Source organism: Aulonocara stuartgranti (assembly GCF_965226115.1).
Source record: "Aulonocara stuartgranti genome assembly, chromosome: 15".
NCBI lineage: Eukaryota > Metazoa > Chordata > Actinopteri > Cichliformes > Cichlidae > Aulonocara > Aulonocara stuartgranti.
The window spans coordinates 20,778,804-20,796,876 of record NC_138951.1 but is presented as its reverse complement, the minus strand read 5'-3'; the positions used below and the strand labels follow the sequence as shown (position 1 = coordinate 20,796,876).

General features: G+C 43.0%; 1 protein-coding gene across 15 annotated transcripts in view; it reads right to left on the bottom strand.

Annotated features, from left to right (window-relative positions):
* afdna (afadin, adherens junction formation factor a) overlaps nucleotides 1-18,073 on the bottom strand; it is a 122,022-nt gene that overhangs the window by 5,324 nt on the left and 98,625 nt on the right. For 9 of the 15 annotated variants that reach the window (XM_082504887.1, XM_082504894.1, XM_082504896.1 and 6 more), the window contains 11 exons: nucleotides 17,551-17,669; nucleotides 16,081-16,281; nucleotides 14,958-15,049; nucleotides 14,562-14,762; nucleotides 13,896-14,034; nucleotides 12,927-13,326; nucleotides 12,382-12,626; nucleotides 12,081-12,295; nucleotides 11,395-11,574; nucleotides 7,117-7,251; nucleotides 2,303-2,846 (listed from right to left, as the gene is read on the bottom strand). In XM_082504887.1, coding sequence (XP_082361013.1) covers nucleotides 2,303-2,846; nucleotides 7,117-7,251; nucleotides 11,395-11,574; nucleotides 12,081-12,295; nucleotides 12,382-12,626; nucleotides 12,927-13,326; nucleotides 13,896-14,034; nucleotides 14,562-14,762; nucleotides 14,958-15,049; nucleotides 16,081-16,281; nucleotides 17,551-17,669 — 2,471 coding nt within the window. The remainder of the gene's footprint in view (nucleotides 1-2,302; nucleotides 2,847-7,116; nucleotides 7,252-11,394; nucleotides 11,575-12,080; nucleotides 12,296-12,381; nucleotides 12,627-12,926; nucleotides 13,327-13,895; nucleotides 14,035-14,561; nucleotides 14,763-14,957; nucleotides 15,050-16,080; nucleotides 16,282-17,550; nucleotides 17,670-18,073) is intronic. The other 6 variants (XM_082504899.1, XM_082504900.1, XM_082504901.1 and 3 more) reach the window with 3 other exon arrangements.

The window sequence follows — 18,073 nt, the reverse complement described above, 5'->3', positions numbered from 1 at the left end:
TCTGGGACAGCAAATTAAGAGAGAGTCCAAAACACAGACACGCAAAGTGGGGAAGAGCAGCAAAGAATAAATAAGGAAATAAATACAGACTGCAGCCTGGTGGAAGCTATGCACAGGCAGTAAAAAGCAATAGAAATCAAGCCGGTTACTGGGGTGAGCTGCTGGCAGCCAAAGTGCACTGTTTGCTGTGTGTTTATGCACAATGTGTTTGACTGTGAGGTGAAACGTGCAGATTTTACTCCCGAGGGAGGGGGAGAGGGTGTTTGGGTGGGGTAGGTTGTTGGGGGTGGGGGGGTGTTAGTGGGATGATTTTGTTTAATTTAAGTGAGATTGCAGCACAGAATTCCCATGAGGTCCTGGATGTGTTTTGATCTTTAATATAAGCAGCAGCGGCGATGGAGGTGGTTTCGTGTTAAAGGTGCAGGCGGCCTCCTGGACCTCAGGTGCTGCTGAAACTCAGACTGTGCTGCAGTCAAAGCTCTGTTTGTCTATGGATGTTCAAACTGCTCAAATTGACAGCATCACAAAGGGATCGTTATGTCTACTCATCACCGAGTCATCTGTCTTTTTTCAGGCCAACACAATGCCTAGTTTAGGTACTTACTAGATTTTTGGGAACCTTACATTATGAAAAAAGTTTTTAACAGAAGATGCTAAAAACCTGATGAATCTGTGATACCAATACTATGGAAATAACTCACTACCACATATGTACTGGGGTCAAAACCTCAATTTATCAGTTGTAGGTTTTTTGACTGAGCTGCTTTTTACATGTGACAAGAAAAAAAATCCACTTTAGTCCCCAATTTGTTTTTGTTTTTTTTATTTTGGGGACTTTTTTGTTCTTTTAAACTAAAAGAGGATCAAAAACCTCATGGGTTCCTGTTCCATCAGGAGCAGAGAAGCTCTCCCTAAATCTTACCTTGCTTTGTTTTTTCTCTTCAACTCTAAACTGGATCATCATTTACAAAACAATCATCTTTTATTAAGTAACTCTAATAACTGACCATAAAGTCATTAGGGAATTGCTTAGCGAGGTCATCTTCTCAGGCTAGCTTCCAAGCTGGCTTGTTTACTCGCCGCCTGCTGGTCATTGGAAAGAATGCGTGTTTAAGGCTCAGCAGGTTTCACATTTCCATCGCAGAGCCCTGCGTTTATCTTTTATACGAGCTCTATCCAAGGGATACGGAATAAATAAAATTCTGGGTGAAATTTTTGTGGGAACACAAAACTTCCAAACAGCAGCCAGCTGGCTGCAGCTCGAACTCTTTCAAACAATGAAGAAGAGATGCCCATCTTGAAATAATATCTGACATGGATAAATCCACATTTGGACTGCGTTAAAGACTATTTTAACCTCTTGATAAAAAAAAAAAAAAAAAAAAAAAAGCGGCAGCCTGATCATGAACCTCTAGAATTTATGGCGCTCCGTCAGTGTGGTCAGAGTAGACTGAGCTATAGAGAAGGAAAACGAGCCGTTTAAACAGACACAGACAAAGAGGAGCTCCTTCACTCAACACACTGCTGCTGTGTGCAGTTTTTGCATGTTTATGAAATGATTCTGCTCAATTGAGTGATTGATGGGTGTGAGAAGCCAATGGTGTGTCTCCTTCCCTTTAAAGCCAACACCGCTAAGCAGAGCCACGGGGCAGGACAGGGGGGGCGGGGGGGTGGGGAGGACGGGCAGGCAGGCAGGCAGACTGACGGCTGGCCTTTACCCCCGCCCCCCAACCCAAATTCCCAAGCAGCAACCAACCAGACACAAAGGAGGCGGCGAGCGACAACACCAACAGTACTATGATTGGCTCTGATGGGTCTCAATCTGCAGCAAAAAGTGGTGGCGTGATTATCGATTGCTTTTTTCTGTTCACTAGTGCTGATCGAAGGGGGAGGGGAGGGTGATTGGAGGAAGATGAGGACGGAGGGCAGGGGAAAAAAAATTACTGGGGGACAAGAGGTGTTCAAATAAACCTACAATGAAAAATATGAAACAAACAGAACCTGATTTGCTTGAGGAGGAAGAGAGAGGGGGGGCAAATTTCTACATATAAAAACTAACACAGTGATGAATCGACGACAAAAAAAAGGAAAAAACAAATAAATTTGGACAAACATGTAAAAGAGGGAAAAAGTAGACGGTGGAAGTGAAAGGGCACCTCTCTACTGAAAACAAGATAAACCAAGAAGAAAGTAGCACTAAACCATAAAGGAGTGGGTAGAAAATGAAGATGAGTGAGTGAGAGGGAGGGGCGGGCGCTTTAGAGGGCGCTGTGGCGAGCCTGACTCCTCTCTCCAGTTCTACCTTTATAGCCTCCTGGGGGCATGGAGCTCGGTTTGGCAGGAAGGGGGGGGGCTGTACTGTTGGAGTTGTTGACTGGCGGCTGGAACGAGCCAGACAGGAAGATGCCGTCAGAAAGAGGTCGGGGCTTGCGCGCAGTGGGCGGCGGCTGAGGCTTGCTGTGATTAGGCGAGGCGGTGGCCGGGAGGTCGCCGTACGACTTCCGGGTCGCCGACAGCTTCACCTGACCTGATTGGCCGCCGCCGCCACTCCCTGCTTTGGTGGCGTCCTCCTCGTCTTCGTCATCGCCCGTGTAGGTGACAAACTTGGCGGTGTAGAGCATGTCGGGGGAGGTGACCTGGGTTTTGAGGTAGGAGGTGTTTCTCTGTGGTGGGGGTGGGGGGGTGTTAGTAGGGTTTTGGGGGGCAAGGGGTTGGTAATCCCGTGGAAGCGGGGGCCGATACAGACCGGCCGGCTCGTCAGGCGTCAGCAGCTTTCTCTCCGCCTCCTCGTGCTGCCGGCGCCGCTCGGCCTCCAGGCGAGCGTAGTACTCCTCCTCCTGTCTCCTCTAGGGGAGGGACAACCTGTTAGTAAGCGCCGCTCTCAATGGCTCACACCTAACACTAATCAGCTACGTGGGAAACTACTCAACGAGCTGCACTACTCTGCTTCTGCACAAGCAGCGCTCCACCAGTCTGATGAGACTCCCACCCAAACTCCAACTGAACCTGAACTACAGCCGCGTGTAAGAACCGCAAAGTGCGCCAAAACTAAACCGTACCAGCAGGTCAGGGGCATCGTTTCATAAGGTGTTCCAGCTGCATCTTGATGAATGACTCAGAAATACTGATGACATGTTTGATGTGTAACAATTCTGAATCCGAGAACAAAAATGAAGCATCCCTGATTTAAGATCATCCATGGGACGAAAGAACTGGAAAATCAATAGGAAAAAAAGTGGCTCAAAAGTGGAAGTATGAGCTAAACTGATATTAAGAAGTGGGGGCAGAGCTCAGTTGCATAAAGGTACTGCCTCACACTTCAGTGCGTCCTCTGGGATTTAAAAAAAGTTTTATTAATAAACAACTATAACATTTATTTTCTCCTGTGTTTCTTATTAAAACAAATATACAAAAAATACCTTAAATTTAAAGTCATATAAACCTGCTTTGTGGTGCAAAGCAGACAAAATCACAAGCAAAAAACTCGACCAGCTGAGAACATTTTAAGATTTAAACTAATAAAAGTTTCAAATGGAAAAAGCTTTTTTCCCCTCCATTTGTTTTATATAATTTATAAATCAGAGTAAGCAGCTCTCCAAGTTATCTACATGTAAACCTTTTAGGCTGCAAATGGGAGGTGTAATTAATAATCAAGCACAATTTCCCTTCAAGCATAAACAGGATAATGTGAGGTAAAAAAATAAATAAATTAAAAAAAAAAAATGGTTGCAAGCTGTGAAAACAGTCCAGACGCGGCTGCTCTGGAAAGAAGCATCTGATTACTGCTTTCATGAATGATTCATGTGTTTATTATTCATTTAAAATCTATTTAACTTGATTGAAATAACTCATAAAGTTTATGAAATGATACATAATTTCAGTTATTCAAATGTGAGGAAGTGTTTCCTCAGAGGCGAAAGTGGAATATTTTAAATTCCTGCTTTTTCTGAAAAAATTGCAAACCTACACATTTGAGGAGCTGGTAACTCAAATTAAAAAAAAAAGCATTAATTAACTAATAAGCTACTTTTTCAGTACTGATGTCAACAATCCATCCAAAAGGGAACGATTAACTTCATCTTTAAAATGTTATGATTAATGTGCTCTCAGTTTTAGGAACATAACCACATCTGCTTTCCCTTCCTACAGCTATTTCACAAGGCCAGCTTTTCTTTCTTTTTTTTCCTTTGATGATTTTTAAATCATCTTATTAGGTTTCAGAAAGATAAAAAATAAAATAAAATCAGGGACCAACTTCAAGGCTGATGCCCCTGTGCTGGTCTCAATTCTGCTGGTTTCCTGTGTCTGTGAGTGTACACTGATGCAGCTCGGCACTCTTGAACGTCACGCCTGATGCATATGTTGCTCCACATCACTGCGAAAATCTAATATCGTGGGTTTTTTTTAATGCTGTCCATCAACCAAACTTGGGAAATCTCCTCCGACTGGTCTATGAAATCCGCTAACTTGACACAACGCTAAAAGTATTTGTATTTTACGGTTTGTGGGTAGGTTTTTAAGTTTCCAGCCCACCCTGTCTCCAGTGGCTGAGCTCCAAAATCTACACTAGGGGGTGGGAGGCCTGTGATGAAGCTTCACTGGTGAATGTGTTTAGATTTTGAGGTTTGGAGCGTGACCAGCCGCTCCGGGGTCACTCAATCTGGATGCTTCTTGTATCAGATTATCTTCACATTTTTTGGTCCGTTTCATGTGTTGAAGGCCTGCCAGGAGGAGGCTGAGGGGAGGGCTGAGTGTAGTTGTGATTGTACATGTCTTCAGAGAGACCATGCGCTGCTGTGGGTGTATCCGAGCCGCTATGGCCAGGTTCAGCCAGCCCAGTGGGAATCTGAAGAAACTGGGAGGGATTAGTGGATGTGTGGGGTTTGAATGAGTGAGCGGCTGGGTTTCTGAATATGTACAGTATGGATGGCTGAGGGCGGGTATGAGGCAGGTGGGCCGACAGACCTCTGCGGTGCGTGTGTGTGTGTGTGTGTGCGCATGATGTGGGTATAAAGCATGTGGTTTTTGGGAAAAGTTGGAGGAGGGTGGGCAGCATTCCCCTAAACATAGTTTCCAAAGCAATGCTGGATGAAATGACAACAAAAAATAAAATTAAAAACCTCACAAAAAATAAATGAATCAAAACTGCTTCCCCAAAATAACTGAAACTTCCTGACGCACACTGACGATAACAACAACAACATGATGGGAGTCCCATGCTTCAGGTGGGTGGAGGCACGTAACATGACAAAGCAACACATCACATAGGGTGGGGGGGGTGCACAGGATGAGGACATGCAACTGGACAACTTCATAATAAACATCAGAACAATCATAACAGCCTGAAAACAGTTTATTTATCTTAGAAACACCTAAATATTCTCCTAATTAACATTTAATCAAATCCCTGAGATTTCTGGGATGCCTAAAGTTGAAATTGAACGGTAAAATCTGAATAAATATGCATGTTATTTTTAAACAACCAGTGGTCTTATGGGTGGTTTGCAGCTCACAGGACAAATGGACCGCGCTAACGGTATCACAGTGAAATCAGCGGGCACGACACAAAGATAAAAAACAATGAGCATGTTTGATTAAACACGCACGACACATGTGGGTGGGTGAATGCTGCACCAAACCACTGGTCATTTAAAAATACAGCACATGTATTACATTTCATCTCTCATATTAACCTGAGTTACTAAGTGACATTGAAGACTAAGCCAACAAAGGCATGAAAGTAAAAGCTTTGGGAAGTTTTCAGACTCATTCATCTGCTGCACATTTTACCGTTACAGTGAAGATTTAGTTTAAAACAAAGCAAAGGTGCTTTTTTGGCAATTAATCCCACATTAAGTGTCCCATCTTGTCATCCATTCATTCGTTGCTTTTTTTTTTTTCCTTCTTGTATGTTCACGTATTACTAGTACTCTGAGACAGAGCTCACCTCACACTCTCGCTAACCCTGACCGCCAGTGAGAGGAAGCCCTTGTCCGCCGCTTGAATCCACGATCTCATTCTTTCAATCACTACCCGGAGCTCGTGGCGGCAGGTGAGGGTTGTAAAATGACAGCTGCATTTCTCGCTCTGCTCTCTATTTCCCACAACAGCTTAAGTAACTAAAAATCTCTTGCTTACAGAGGAAAACAGTTTGCTAAAGGCCCACCAAACTGAGGCTAGATACAAAGGATTAATATATAAATAACTATAGTTTAACTTTATAGTAGGACTGATAAAATCCTATTATCTGCAATTTTAATTGCATTTATTAGACAGTTAAGAGTGCACCAGGTAAAAGGGTCTGAATTCTTCCAAAGCATCTTCACATTCAGGGGTTAGACCGATGTGATGGGTTGGTATAGTTTAAAATCTCTATGAAATCAAGGTGTGAATGTACAAAGAATATAAAACGTAATTTCTTTTTACCAAAGTGCAGGCTAAATATGCAAACGAACTGAATTGTAAACACAGTGGCTACATTTTAGCTTACATTGACAACCTAGAGGAAAACGACATGCAACACTTTCAAATTAAAAGCCTTTTTCCAGTAGGACTAAAAATGTAGTCCTTTGCATCATCTGTGCTGTAAACACTGTTATCTGGTAACAGGGGAAACAGTTTGCCAGTATATCTAAAAGTTTAGCACCTTTAAGTATAATCCAACAATCTGAATTAAAATTACATTAAATCTTATCAAATGCCAATATTTTGGTTCTTAACGGGAATTTTTGATGTTTAATGAGGATTTTTAAGGACCTTCTTTCTCTTATCATGCTAATAGCTCCTTGTTAGCATCGTGTACTTTGGTTTTATTGTGTATTAGCAGCTGGCTGTTGCACCCTAACAGGGGAAAAAAAAAAATTTAAGACAAGAGAAAGCTGCATAATTTTGTAGATTTGGATATAATGTAATTACTGTTCAAATATCGGTCCAACCCCTGTGTGTGTGTGTGTGTGTGTGTGTGTGTGTGTGTGTGTGTGTGTGTGTGTGTGTGTGTGTGTAAACCTAATCTGTGCTACACCTGAAGCTCTGACTCAGTAATACTTTAATAAAGGCACAAAGCATTAATTTTAATCAGGTCAGAACTCCAGCGGTTTCAAGGGCAGACACACCGACCTTCTCCTCGGCCTCTCGCTTGGCTCTCTCCTCCTCCCTCCACCTCCTCTCCTCCTCCTGCTTCGCCCGCTCCTCTGCCTCCCGCTTACGAATCTCCTCCAGCTGCTGCTTACGCCGCCGCTCCTCATCCTGCAACTGGTCACACACACCCGCGGGGAACATGCCGCAAGGCACGCATGCAAATGAGGAAAGAAATTAGTACGCGTGGCATTCACAGACACATAATCTGAGCACATTTTCTTTTGGATTTGTTCAACTGCACTAATATGTTTGTGTACAAATGTGAGGTAGAACTGCATTTGTCTCACAGGACTGCTCCTGGGGGGAGGAGCTGTGTGCACTGCAAACACACAGCACAGGCAGAAAGAAACAGACACGCACGCACGCACACACTGCTAAACATGCACACACCGACATGCAGCGACAACGACAACAGCAGCAGCAGTAACAACAACCGGAAAAGGGCAGAGCGAAAAGCAAAGACAGCCCCTCCTTTGGCTACTTAAGGTGTACTTGATTTCGTTTACAGATCATTAAATGTCCCACTGAGCAGCAGAGGAATAATAAATCAAGCGTACCTGAAGTAACTGCAAGCTTAATGGGCTGCAGCAGAAATATTCCGAAAACCATCCCGACAAACCAAGTGCAGCATGGCGACAAACGAAACAAACACACCCATTCTAGGGCTGGATGGTGGTTAAAGGGTCAGTTTAACCAAACGTTCGCGGTGGTATCTGTCCACAAAGAAGCTCCAATAAGGCTCCCCGTTTGCTCCTTTTCTAATTCTTATGCAGGATATATTGTTTTGCTTGAGTCGTTTCAATTTGTTTATTGAGTGAATTTTATATATTTTTAATTTCTTACAATTACTATTTTGGCTACACTTTTCTTTGTCTTTATATTTCCATTAAAAAAAGTTGTATTTACACTGTAAAGGTTTTCCAGTAGATTTGAAGGCAATGCAGTCTTCCTTCTTTATTTTTGTTATTTGTTAATATTTGCCACTATTGCATTAGGGTAAATATGGTAACTACATCATTCTAGGTCATGGTCAGGTCAATGCTATGACCCTGGTTAAATAAAACTAAATCTGTCTATCAATCATTTAACCACAAAGTGATGTTCTGAAGCTGTAGTGTCTAAAAATGTCTGGAACCTGCAATATAGATAATTGCCAGTAGGGGGCAAGAACTTTCCTGCAAAAACAATTGTATAGAAGTCTACGAGAAATTGACCCTACTTTTGTTTCTTCTTTTACCCAATTAAACACTTTCCTGATGAGTTTGTGGTCTCAATCATTAGCCTTAATGCTTGATTAGTACAAAATGTGTTTATTTTGTATACTAGGATCTAGTTTTAGAGTAAAAACTCTTGTTGTTAGCTTATTAGTCCTAACTCCATGTCCAAATATGAGTTGGACATTGAGTGTTTTTAAGCAAAAATGATGATCTAAAGCACAGCTGTTGAACTCCAGGCCTCAAGGGCCGGTGTCCTGCAGGTTTTAGATGTGTCCTTGATCCATCACAGCTGATTTAAATGGCTAAATGACCTCCTCAACATGTCTGGAAGTTCTCCAGAGGCCTGGTAATAAACTAATCATTTGATTCAGGTGTGTTGACCCAGGGTGAGATCTAAAACCTGCAGGACACCGGCCCTCGAGACCTGGAGTTCGACTCTCCTAAAGGTTTCAAAATTGTACTTCACAAACTAATGGATCTGAGTCTCTGGGTGGCCAAGTCCATCTCTTATGTACATTTAATCAAGTAAAGCAAGAATTAGCTAATCTAATAACTTGGTTGAACAGACCCTATACAGAGAAGACAAAGAGGCTCAGCAGGTCACACACAAATGGATGGATGGGTAGACAGACGGATGGATTCATGACCACCACGACAACATGATGTGGCCCTTCGCAGGCAGCGCAGGGGGCTCGCAGGACTGTCATGCATTGGTCTCGACCCAGATGCCCCCCATGATGCATTCAGCCATGCAGGCGCCACCTCAATATGTACTCAAAACATCACTGCTGAAAAGAATCACACCAACCGCAGCTCTGCTAATCTGAAAGCATGGACAGGTTTGGTTTGCAGTTATCAAACACCAATATTTAAGCAGCAGCTTCGTTCACCGTCCCCCAGCAGGTGTTTTGAGTTGACAAAGAGATGGACAGCTTCCCCAGCCAAACAACATCAAGCATCCTAGGACCAACTGCTCGTTAGCTAATCATGGCCCAGTCCCGTCTACCACCACGACCCCCGATGAAACGACAACAGCAAGCCCAGATGGGTAGGGAGAGACACGGGCAGGTGGGAAGCCCAGACAGGAAACAGGAAGTGATGTAAGGGCAGGGAGAAGATACTCGTCATTAACAGGATGAACATACCAAGTCTAGAACAGAGATAGCTGGGACAGCAGTCTGCTGCTGAAGAGGAAGAAGAAGAAGAGAATAGAGAGTGAGAGAGGGAGGGGAGATAGTTGGAGGAGGAAATACCCAAATACTGAAAAGGAAGGTGAGGAGGAGTTAAGACTAGATTAGAAAATCGAGGGAGGAACTAAAGAGTAAAACAGAGATAAGAGAAGAGCAGGGGAGGACATAGAATAAAGTGAAAACATGGTTTGGTCTTATTACTCTGTTGATGAGAAGCTTTTAAATCTAAAAACTACAGAGCTACATCTTTAACGTTGAGCTCATCGTCCCATATTTTTCTCTTCAACTTTATCAATGAAGCTTTGGTAAAGTAAAATAGTCCAAGAAGTTTTTACTTCTTAGAGAAAGTTGTAATTTTGTGGTATTATCCATTTACTGTAAGCTAACTAAATGTCCACTTTTAGTCATGAAGACCTAAACTAGACCCTGTTTACACTTAGCTTAAAAATACATTATGAACAATCTAACACAGGTGTAAAAGACCACCGAGGAGCACTACCAAACCTTACTGGTGGTCTGGGACCCACTTCAGAACATACCTGTGGTAGTGTACATACTAATGCACACGTGGGGAAAAAAGTCAAACAAACCTCACTCAAACAACCACAAAGAGACACAATTATCCTAAATCAGCAATAACTCCTCACTGCAGTGATGCACATTAGATGACTGGACAGCATTTAAATGGATTATTTTATGTTAGTAATACTGTCACAATAACCTCTAACCACGTTATCCAATGTTTTACCTTTTGCGCACTTTATCCAGTTCAGTACTTGGGAACAGTACTCATAGACAGTAAAAAAGACTTTATCTGTGCCCCCATTATAAATTACTTTGACCAACCACTGTGAACAGCTGGAAACGCCTGCACATTTCTATTAGTGTCTGAAATATGTTTCTGGTGTATATGAGCCTAAATTCCCTTCCTAAGCAGCCAAAAGTCCCAGATTTTAAAACCAAGTGTATACCAGTCTTCAAGATGAATAAAGTAGTTCAACAAAGAAAAAGAACGCAGCAAACCAAAGACATAAAAAAATAAAATAATTCACACAGTCAACCAAACTCTGAGATTCATCCACAGCTACTAAAGACACCCACGTTCCGCATCCTAAAATATCCAGTCAAAGTCTGGTAAAAGTCAGCTACAAAACAGTTACCTTCACTACAGAGCTACTGGGAGGAACACACAGCAGATCTACACACGACCCGGATGAATGCACAACTGATGTGTCTGAACCTAGAAAAGCACTTTCCTCCTGAGGTTTCGACACACACTCAGGCTCGTGCTGGATGACTCGGTGAATTCAAACACCCAGCATCGTCTTCACCTTAAAAATACTGGATATTTGATATCCATTGTAGTGCAAGACCTGTGCTTAAATAATCAAAAGGCTGCACATGTGCAGCGTTTGCTCAAATAAAAGTCACATCCACGAGATGTGAAAGCAGCTTTAACGACACTGCTGCCGCCTGCCCTCCCATCCACCCCTCCAGCCAATCAGATTTAAGCAGCTCAGCATGGCAAAGCGATGATAGAAGCATGTTGCAGATGCACATTGCAGGACATTCATAATGGGAGCCATTTTCCCTTCTAGCATTTGAAAGGCGGTTCTGTTTTCCCCCCCATCAGCCCGATTTCCTGCGGCTCGCCCTGAACTCTGAGCTGATGGGTAGTAACGCTCGAAAAACAGAAGTCAGAAAGTTTGATTTCTGCCAAAGCAGCCTTTGCACATGATACGATTTCGACTCCCTCCTTTTCTTTTTGTTAAGAAAAAAAAAAAGCACCTTCCCTACTTCCTTCAAATGAACTCATTTTTCCCCCTCAGTCATTTCCTTCCATTTCTTACCCTGGCTCTCTTCTCGGCCTCCAGCCTCTGCATGATCATCACGGTGTCCACGTCTTCATCATCCTCCTCGTCCTCCTCGTCGTCGCTCTGCTTGGACTCCTGCAGTCGTTTCTGGAACTGCCACTCCAGCATCAATTTCCTGAGGCGGTCGTTTTCTTCCGCTGTTCGCTCGGGCTTTGCCTGCAAAACAAAATGATGTTTAGAAACTGAAGTCGTCTTACCGGAATAAGCCACAAGGTCATCTAAGTATCAGAACGGGGCACCGGCCAGTAGCTTTTACAGAAATCCAGCTTTATGTCTTTGGTTAAACCCTGCTCTATCCACGCATAGATGCAGGAGTGGAAAGAGTGTGAGATATATTACCTCTCTAATAATCATATCTTTTATACTTTTGTGTGATGCAACATTTACACCCTGCACCTACCACTTGATATCAATATCTGGTGAACCATTTCTAACAATATCTGACCTAATTACTTTCTTTTGAATGATCTTTACTGGTTTTTACCATTAAATATTTCCTACTTGAGGCAAGAAGATAAAATAACAGTTTGCATAGCAGTTTTGATCATACTCTTCCACAATATCTTCATAATGTCAAGTCGATCACATTAACTCTGCTACTTCCTTCTAAAACATGATCTCTGATTTCAAATCACTCCTCCCACTGTTGTGAACAAAAGTACCTGCAGCTCCTGGATTTCCTTGTCCAGCAGATCCACGATGTGAAGCTGCTGCTGTTTTTCGGCCTTCTCTCGGGCATCTCTCTTCCAAGGATCTGGAGACAGACTGTCGCTGGACGTCAGCTCCTCCTTGCTGATTGTGATGTACTGCAGGTCTCGCCTCTCGATGGTTCGCGGCTGCTGCTGTGGAAGCAGCTCCCTGATCACTGTGTCCATGCCTGCAGGCATATTGAATACTAGTTATTACAGAGACAAGACTGGTTTATTTGTTTAAACAAGAAGTAACTAATACATTTCTTGTTACCAGCAGGGTTGGAGGCACTAGCAGGAGGAGGTACAGCAGACCGCGGCAGACTGGCCAGCTTCTCTGGTCTGGGTGGAGGAGGCTGAGGCTGTGGGGGGTGGTAAGGCTGAGGTGGAGCCATGGAGGCCACAGGGGGCTGGTGGTGAGGAGGAGGCATGGCTCCTCCGTTGTGAGGCTGGACGGGCATGACAGGGTTGGCCCGGATCTGACCCAACTTCCTCTCCTGCTCCCTCCTCTTCCTATCCCTGGAAATGCATCAATAGCATCATCATTAATACTCAAAATCAGATGCATAAATGTAGCAGTATGACATCACCTTGTTTTGTTTTTTTAATTGAAAAATGGGAATCCTGTACTAATACGTTTTTGCTTTTAGAGAAAGTGCCATTTAAAAGGGTGACTTGGCCAAGGTCTTAAAATGCAACAAGCATAAATGCTTGTCTACATCTTCCCTCAGAAATAATAAATAGCAAGCCGGATATAGTAAATAGTAAATAACAAAGATGCTTTTTTTGCTAACATTTCAATAAACAAAACAAGCCCACCTCTCTTCCTCAAGCCGAGCCTTCTCCTTCTCATACCAGCGCTGCTGCTCCTCTCTCTTCTTGCGGTCAGCAGCTTGCTGAGCCGTTACTGGGTTGATAGCAGCTGGAGGGGGCGGAAGCGGTAGGTCCGGCTGTGGGTCGTAGGGTTCGGGGTAAGCTGCTGGAGGTGGAGGAGGAGGAGGGGGCAGGTCAGACCGAGACGGCGGCTGTGCCGAATGCGGTGGCACGGTGTGAGGGGCGTTGGGCGTCTTCCATCTGCCCGGGCCGGTCTTCTGGTTTTGGGTCTTGTTCGAAGAAGAGGAGGACGCGGAGAAGTTGAGATGCTCCTGGCTTGATGTTGATGACTCCAGGGAGGAGGACACCTGCAGCTGTGGAGCCCAGTGGTCGGGCCCTACCAGACCTGCAGACACAAAGAAACACATGGTCACCTGCTTGACCAGGGACACCAACTGCACAGTGGTTTCTAAGCCTTTAAACCTCCATGAAAAACCAGTATCAGTACCTCTGAACCTTCTTAGCCTAAAAATGAATTTTATCACTAATGTTGGCACAATACTTTAGTACTAATCAGCTTTCTGAAGAAAGATGGAGGCTTGGTGATGGTAAAACTACAGAGTGTTTTTCCTGGGCATCTGCAGTCCAAAACATTGGATTTTTATATTTATTTTTAAAGTGAAATAACTTACAACTTAGTTATTATTTTTGTTGTTGTTTTCATCTGATGAATGTCAGAAATGACAGCATGTCTGATTTGCTATGCTTTAGCAAATTGTCTTTGCTCTGGTCCTTGAATTTAATATCATGATTTGTGTGTTTTATGTAATCATGAAGGATAATCAACTTTTAAGGGACATTTGGATGCTGACTTTAAGATGCTGTATAATCTGGTAGTGAACACACTAACAGGTGCTGCGGTCCTTTTTCTGTCATCCTCTCTGATCCGATCTGAAGTCAGGTTTTCCTTCTTACCTCCAGGTGGACCTCTCTGGTATTCGAGATCTCTGTGTGGGTAGTCCAGGTCCCGGTGCTGGTAGTGTGGCTGCATTCGCTCATCTGGCCTCATGCCTCCTGGTGGTGGATACAAGTCCTCCTGAGAGTGATTAATCCGCTGCAAAGCAATCAAAACATTAAATATTAGATGAGGAAAAGTATGCGTTATAAAAGGAGAGAGGAGGGGTGGTTGGAAACACAAATAATCAATATCACCTCAATCAGCTACTTATTACATTCCCAAGTTTACCTTAGAGGTTATTATGTAGGCTCTAGTTTGTCTGTTTTATTATGTTATCTTAAATTGTATTTCTAATGTTTAAATAGGTTTTTCAATCCTGTGACACTTTTTAAGCCTTTGCATATGCAGATATAACCACGGTGACTCATAAGAGATGGAACAAACGATGCTCAAAACTGGGAGGACGAAGATGAGAGGAGCTCACAGCCAGAAAAGGATGGAGAAGGAGATGATGATGATCGGCTTGTCAACAAGCTGATGGCTTCAAACATTTCTGTGTCACCAAAATGTGATTTGGAAAAACACATTGATGAATAATAAAACTTTACTAATCTTTTTGGGTCTCATAGAGCGTTGTAACGCCCAGAAAAACAGTATCTGAAAAGTATCTCAAGCTTCCGTACCTGCATGCTGTTGTTGTGGATGTTATCGCCCATGGGGAGGCGATCTCTGTCCTCCATACCCTGCCAGTGTGGTGGGGGCCCCTGCTGCCCTGGTCCCACCACCCGATCCTGGCTCTTGGAGGCTGGGATGGTGAAGTACTCCCTGGGATATGTCTGAGTTGGGATGGGGTAGGCCTCTGGGCGGGGAGGAGAGGGCTCATCCTGAGGAACAAAAAACAAGCGTGTGAAAAAAAACAAAATATTTTGAGATGGTTTTCCAGGAATAAACAAGACTAAGCCATAAACCTGATAAATGATTTCTCATGTCTGCTCAACATACCGAGTGTGCTCAAATGTTGTGTCACTCTGCTGTTACATTTCCCATAAGGGTAAGGATTCAGTCTGATGGTTACTTACGTCTGCACACAGGTTCCCGGTGGAGACGGAGGTGATCTTGGTGCCAGGTCCTCCGGGGTACACTGATTTGTTTGCAGGACTCTGGCTCTGATCTGAAGCAGAGGCAGGAGAAACCATTGCTTTAGTGCAGTAACAAAAAAACAAAAAGTCTCACCAATACACAATTACTGAGGAACAGAAGAAGGAAAATGGTTGCTGAAAATATTTTCTTTTCTTCTGAAAATAAATATTTTTCCAGCAGCAGGAAAACTGGCTGCTACTGTGTTTCTAAATCAGGGTGGAGTAGCTACAGAATAACATGAGGGCGGTTTTATTTTTTTTCCTATTTCCTTTACTGCCCACACCAAACGCTGTTGACCAGCGATGGCTCAATGGATCAATTGTTTTATTTATTTTTTTGCATTATAATTGAACTATGAATGATTTTATGCTCTCCTCTTAATTGATTGAGCCATTTGGTTTCTGTTTCATATTTTAATTTATGGTACTGACCTTTTGCCCTTTAGACTACTTTGTTACAGATATTTTACATGCTGTAAAAGGAAATTCCCAGCTTGTAGCATAAATTACATATAATTTGTTGGGATGTGAAATACCATGAAAGGAAGATTTCAAACATAGTAAAGAACAATGATTTTTTTTAATATACTTCATCTGTTTAAACTGTATTAAAGCTTAAAGTTATGTATTATTAGTGATGTGGCTGCTTTGAGTTACAGGTGGGTGCCGACACTGTGCACTTGGCTTTACCTGCAACAATTCAAGCCAAGTTTTAAATGTGCTATATAAATAAAACTGACTTTATTAGGTATCCATGTACACATGGAAAGTTTGCTATTATTGATAATTTAGCAGCCCAAGCTCTTAACCAAATATGACCATATCCGATTCCAAAACAGACAACACTGTGACAGCAAACATGGCCAACTAAAGGCTTTAAAACAATGCGCGACATCCCAGTGGGTACATCCTTCTTAAATATACAGTCTGTAAACCAAATAAGTAGGAATGGTTTCATTATTTTGTGCAGAACTAAAGTTAAAGTTCACCTTATATTTGTGGCGGAAGAAGAGGAATTATTAAAATGACACTGTAATAAATAATTAATAAGCAGCTTTCTTACTGGCTACGTTGGGGCTGGAGCGATGGTCGGCTCGGTTCTTCAGGAGCCGGTCTTCTCCGCTCATCTTCTTTGGCTCGGGGTAAGAGTCCCAGCCGGGCTGCGGGCTCTCTGGAGAGCCGTTCTGCACCGAGCTGTTGTACAGCTCGAAGCCTTCACTCTTTGGTCGCATTTTCCCGTTCTTCTCACGGCCTCGGTCTGACGCTGGAGGTGAAAGAAGAAACAGGAGCAGAGGAAAACAGTTAAAAAGAAAAAAGTGAATCTTTGTGTTGCTGCAGTTTGTCAGCCTTTGTTCTAGTCGAGCTTGTGTTTGTGTTTGGGCCCAACTGATTTCACCTCTTTGGAGTCGTTTGTTGTCTCAGACCATTTTAAACACACATCAAAGTGCTGATCTCCTGCTGGGGCGTCTGTAATTGTGACTGAAGCTAATTTAAAGGCATTTAAGTGTATTTTAAACATAGGTTCATATAAAATCCATACAGCACAGCTACCAATTTGTTTCTTCTTCTGGCTTCACGCCATCGTTCTGTGAGAATCTACACTCCTGCTCAGCTTGTCCAGTTTCCTGTAACTAAAGACCGTCCTTCGACGTCTGCTTGTTAAACGTCTCTGTCAGCGGTGCAAGAGTCTGCGGTCGAGGGAATTTGGGAGAAACACGCCTTCATCGTCATCGTGGACCACAGACTGGCCCGGCCAGAACGCTTCCTTAATGAACCTGGGGTCACCGCTCAAGCAGACAAAGACCAGCGCAGAGCCAGACAACCCTGTAAACTCTGCCATGCACGTGTGTCTGCACACACACACAGCTGGCTCTGGCCACAAGCTCTCATTATATCCTCCAGTCTGCTAGCAGGATTTTTACTGTGCTGCAGAGGAAGACAACAAGGACACACTGTCTGGACAAGCCTGCTTCTTTTCCATCATCCACAACACCAAATTACTGGCACACCCTTCAGTGGGACCAACAATAGTTCATTCATTACCACTTTTAAATACTTTAGAGAGCCGTGTTTGTGGCCGTTTTTAAATGCCTCTGAGGGTTGTTGATTGAGGTAGAAAAATGGCTTCATTATTTTTAAAACTCCTAATGATTTTATTCATTTGTGTCTTACTACCAATCCTTTAAAAAAAAAAAAAGAGAGAAGAAAACAACCTTTGTATCTATTAAAAAAAATAGATACAAATATTACATTTATACCAAAATTAGAGAAAAATCAGCATGCGTGTGGAAAAGGTTGAACCCAAGACAAGTTTTTACATCTATCTGTACAAATAATGGCTGAAATAGTTGAAGACAACTAACCAGAATTCAAAATCAATTCTGTTGATTTAATTTGATTAATAAGCCATCAAAGTTATCAATAAGTCACAAAGGATTTCCACAAATCATCAGCGCTTCCAAAATTACATCCAGAACCATACACCAGAACTTTTAGTCATGAATAAAATCCTGCTTCTTGTGTGTGCGCTCACCTCTTGCCATCATTGGGCTTGGCTGGTTGAGGAGGGTGGCCAGTCCGTGGTAAATGGCTCCCTGCTTGGCGACTTCCAGAGTGACGACTGAGCCCGTCCTCGTCATCAGCTCTGCCGCCCTGAACAAGAGGGGGGAGCACAAATTACAGAGGGACACACTGAGCCAAGTTTCTTTGCAGCCCCTCCACAGCCCCACTCTCTGGGACAAACTTAGCCCAGTGTGGAGTCGCAGTTGTGGCTGTCTAAGGGTTTCATAATTAAAAAATAGGGTAGAAGAACAACACAACATTTTAGGCAAACAGGAATTTATAATCCGCATCTGTGGCGATCCATACCACAATCAGATGAACTAAGATGTATACATACATTTAAATTTAACTGACTGTTTTTTCATAGACAAACTTCAACTGTGTGACTTGTGATTATGTTTAATTTGGCTTATTTAGTGGCAGTTTATCAGGTGGCCACATGTTTAGGAGCGGCAACCTTGATTACCATTATTAGGTACCTGTAGTTTTGGTTT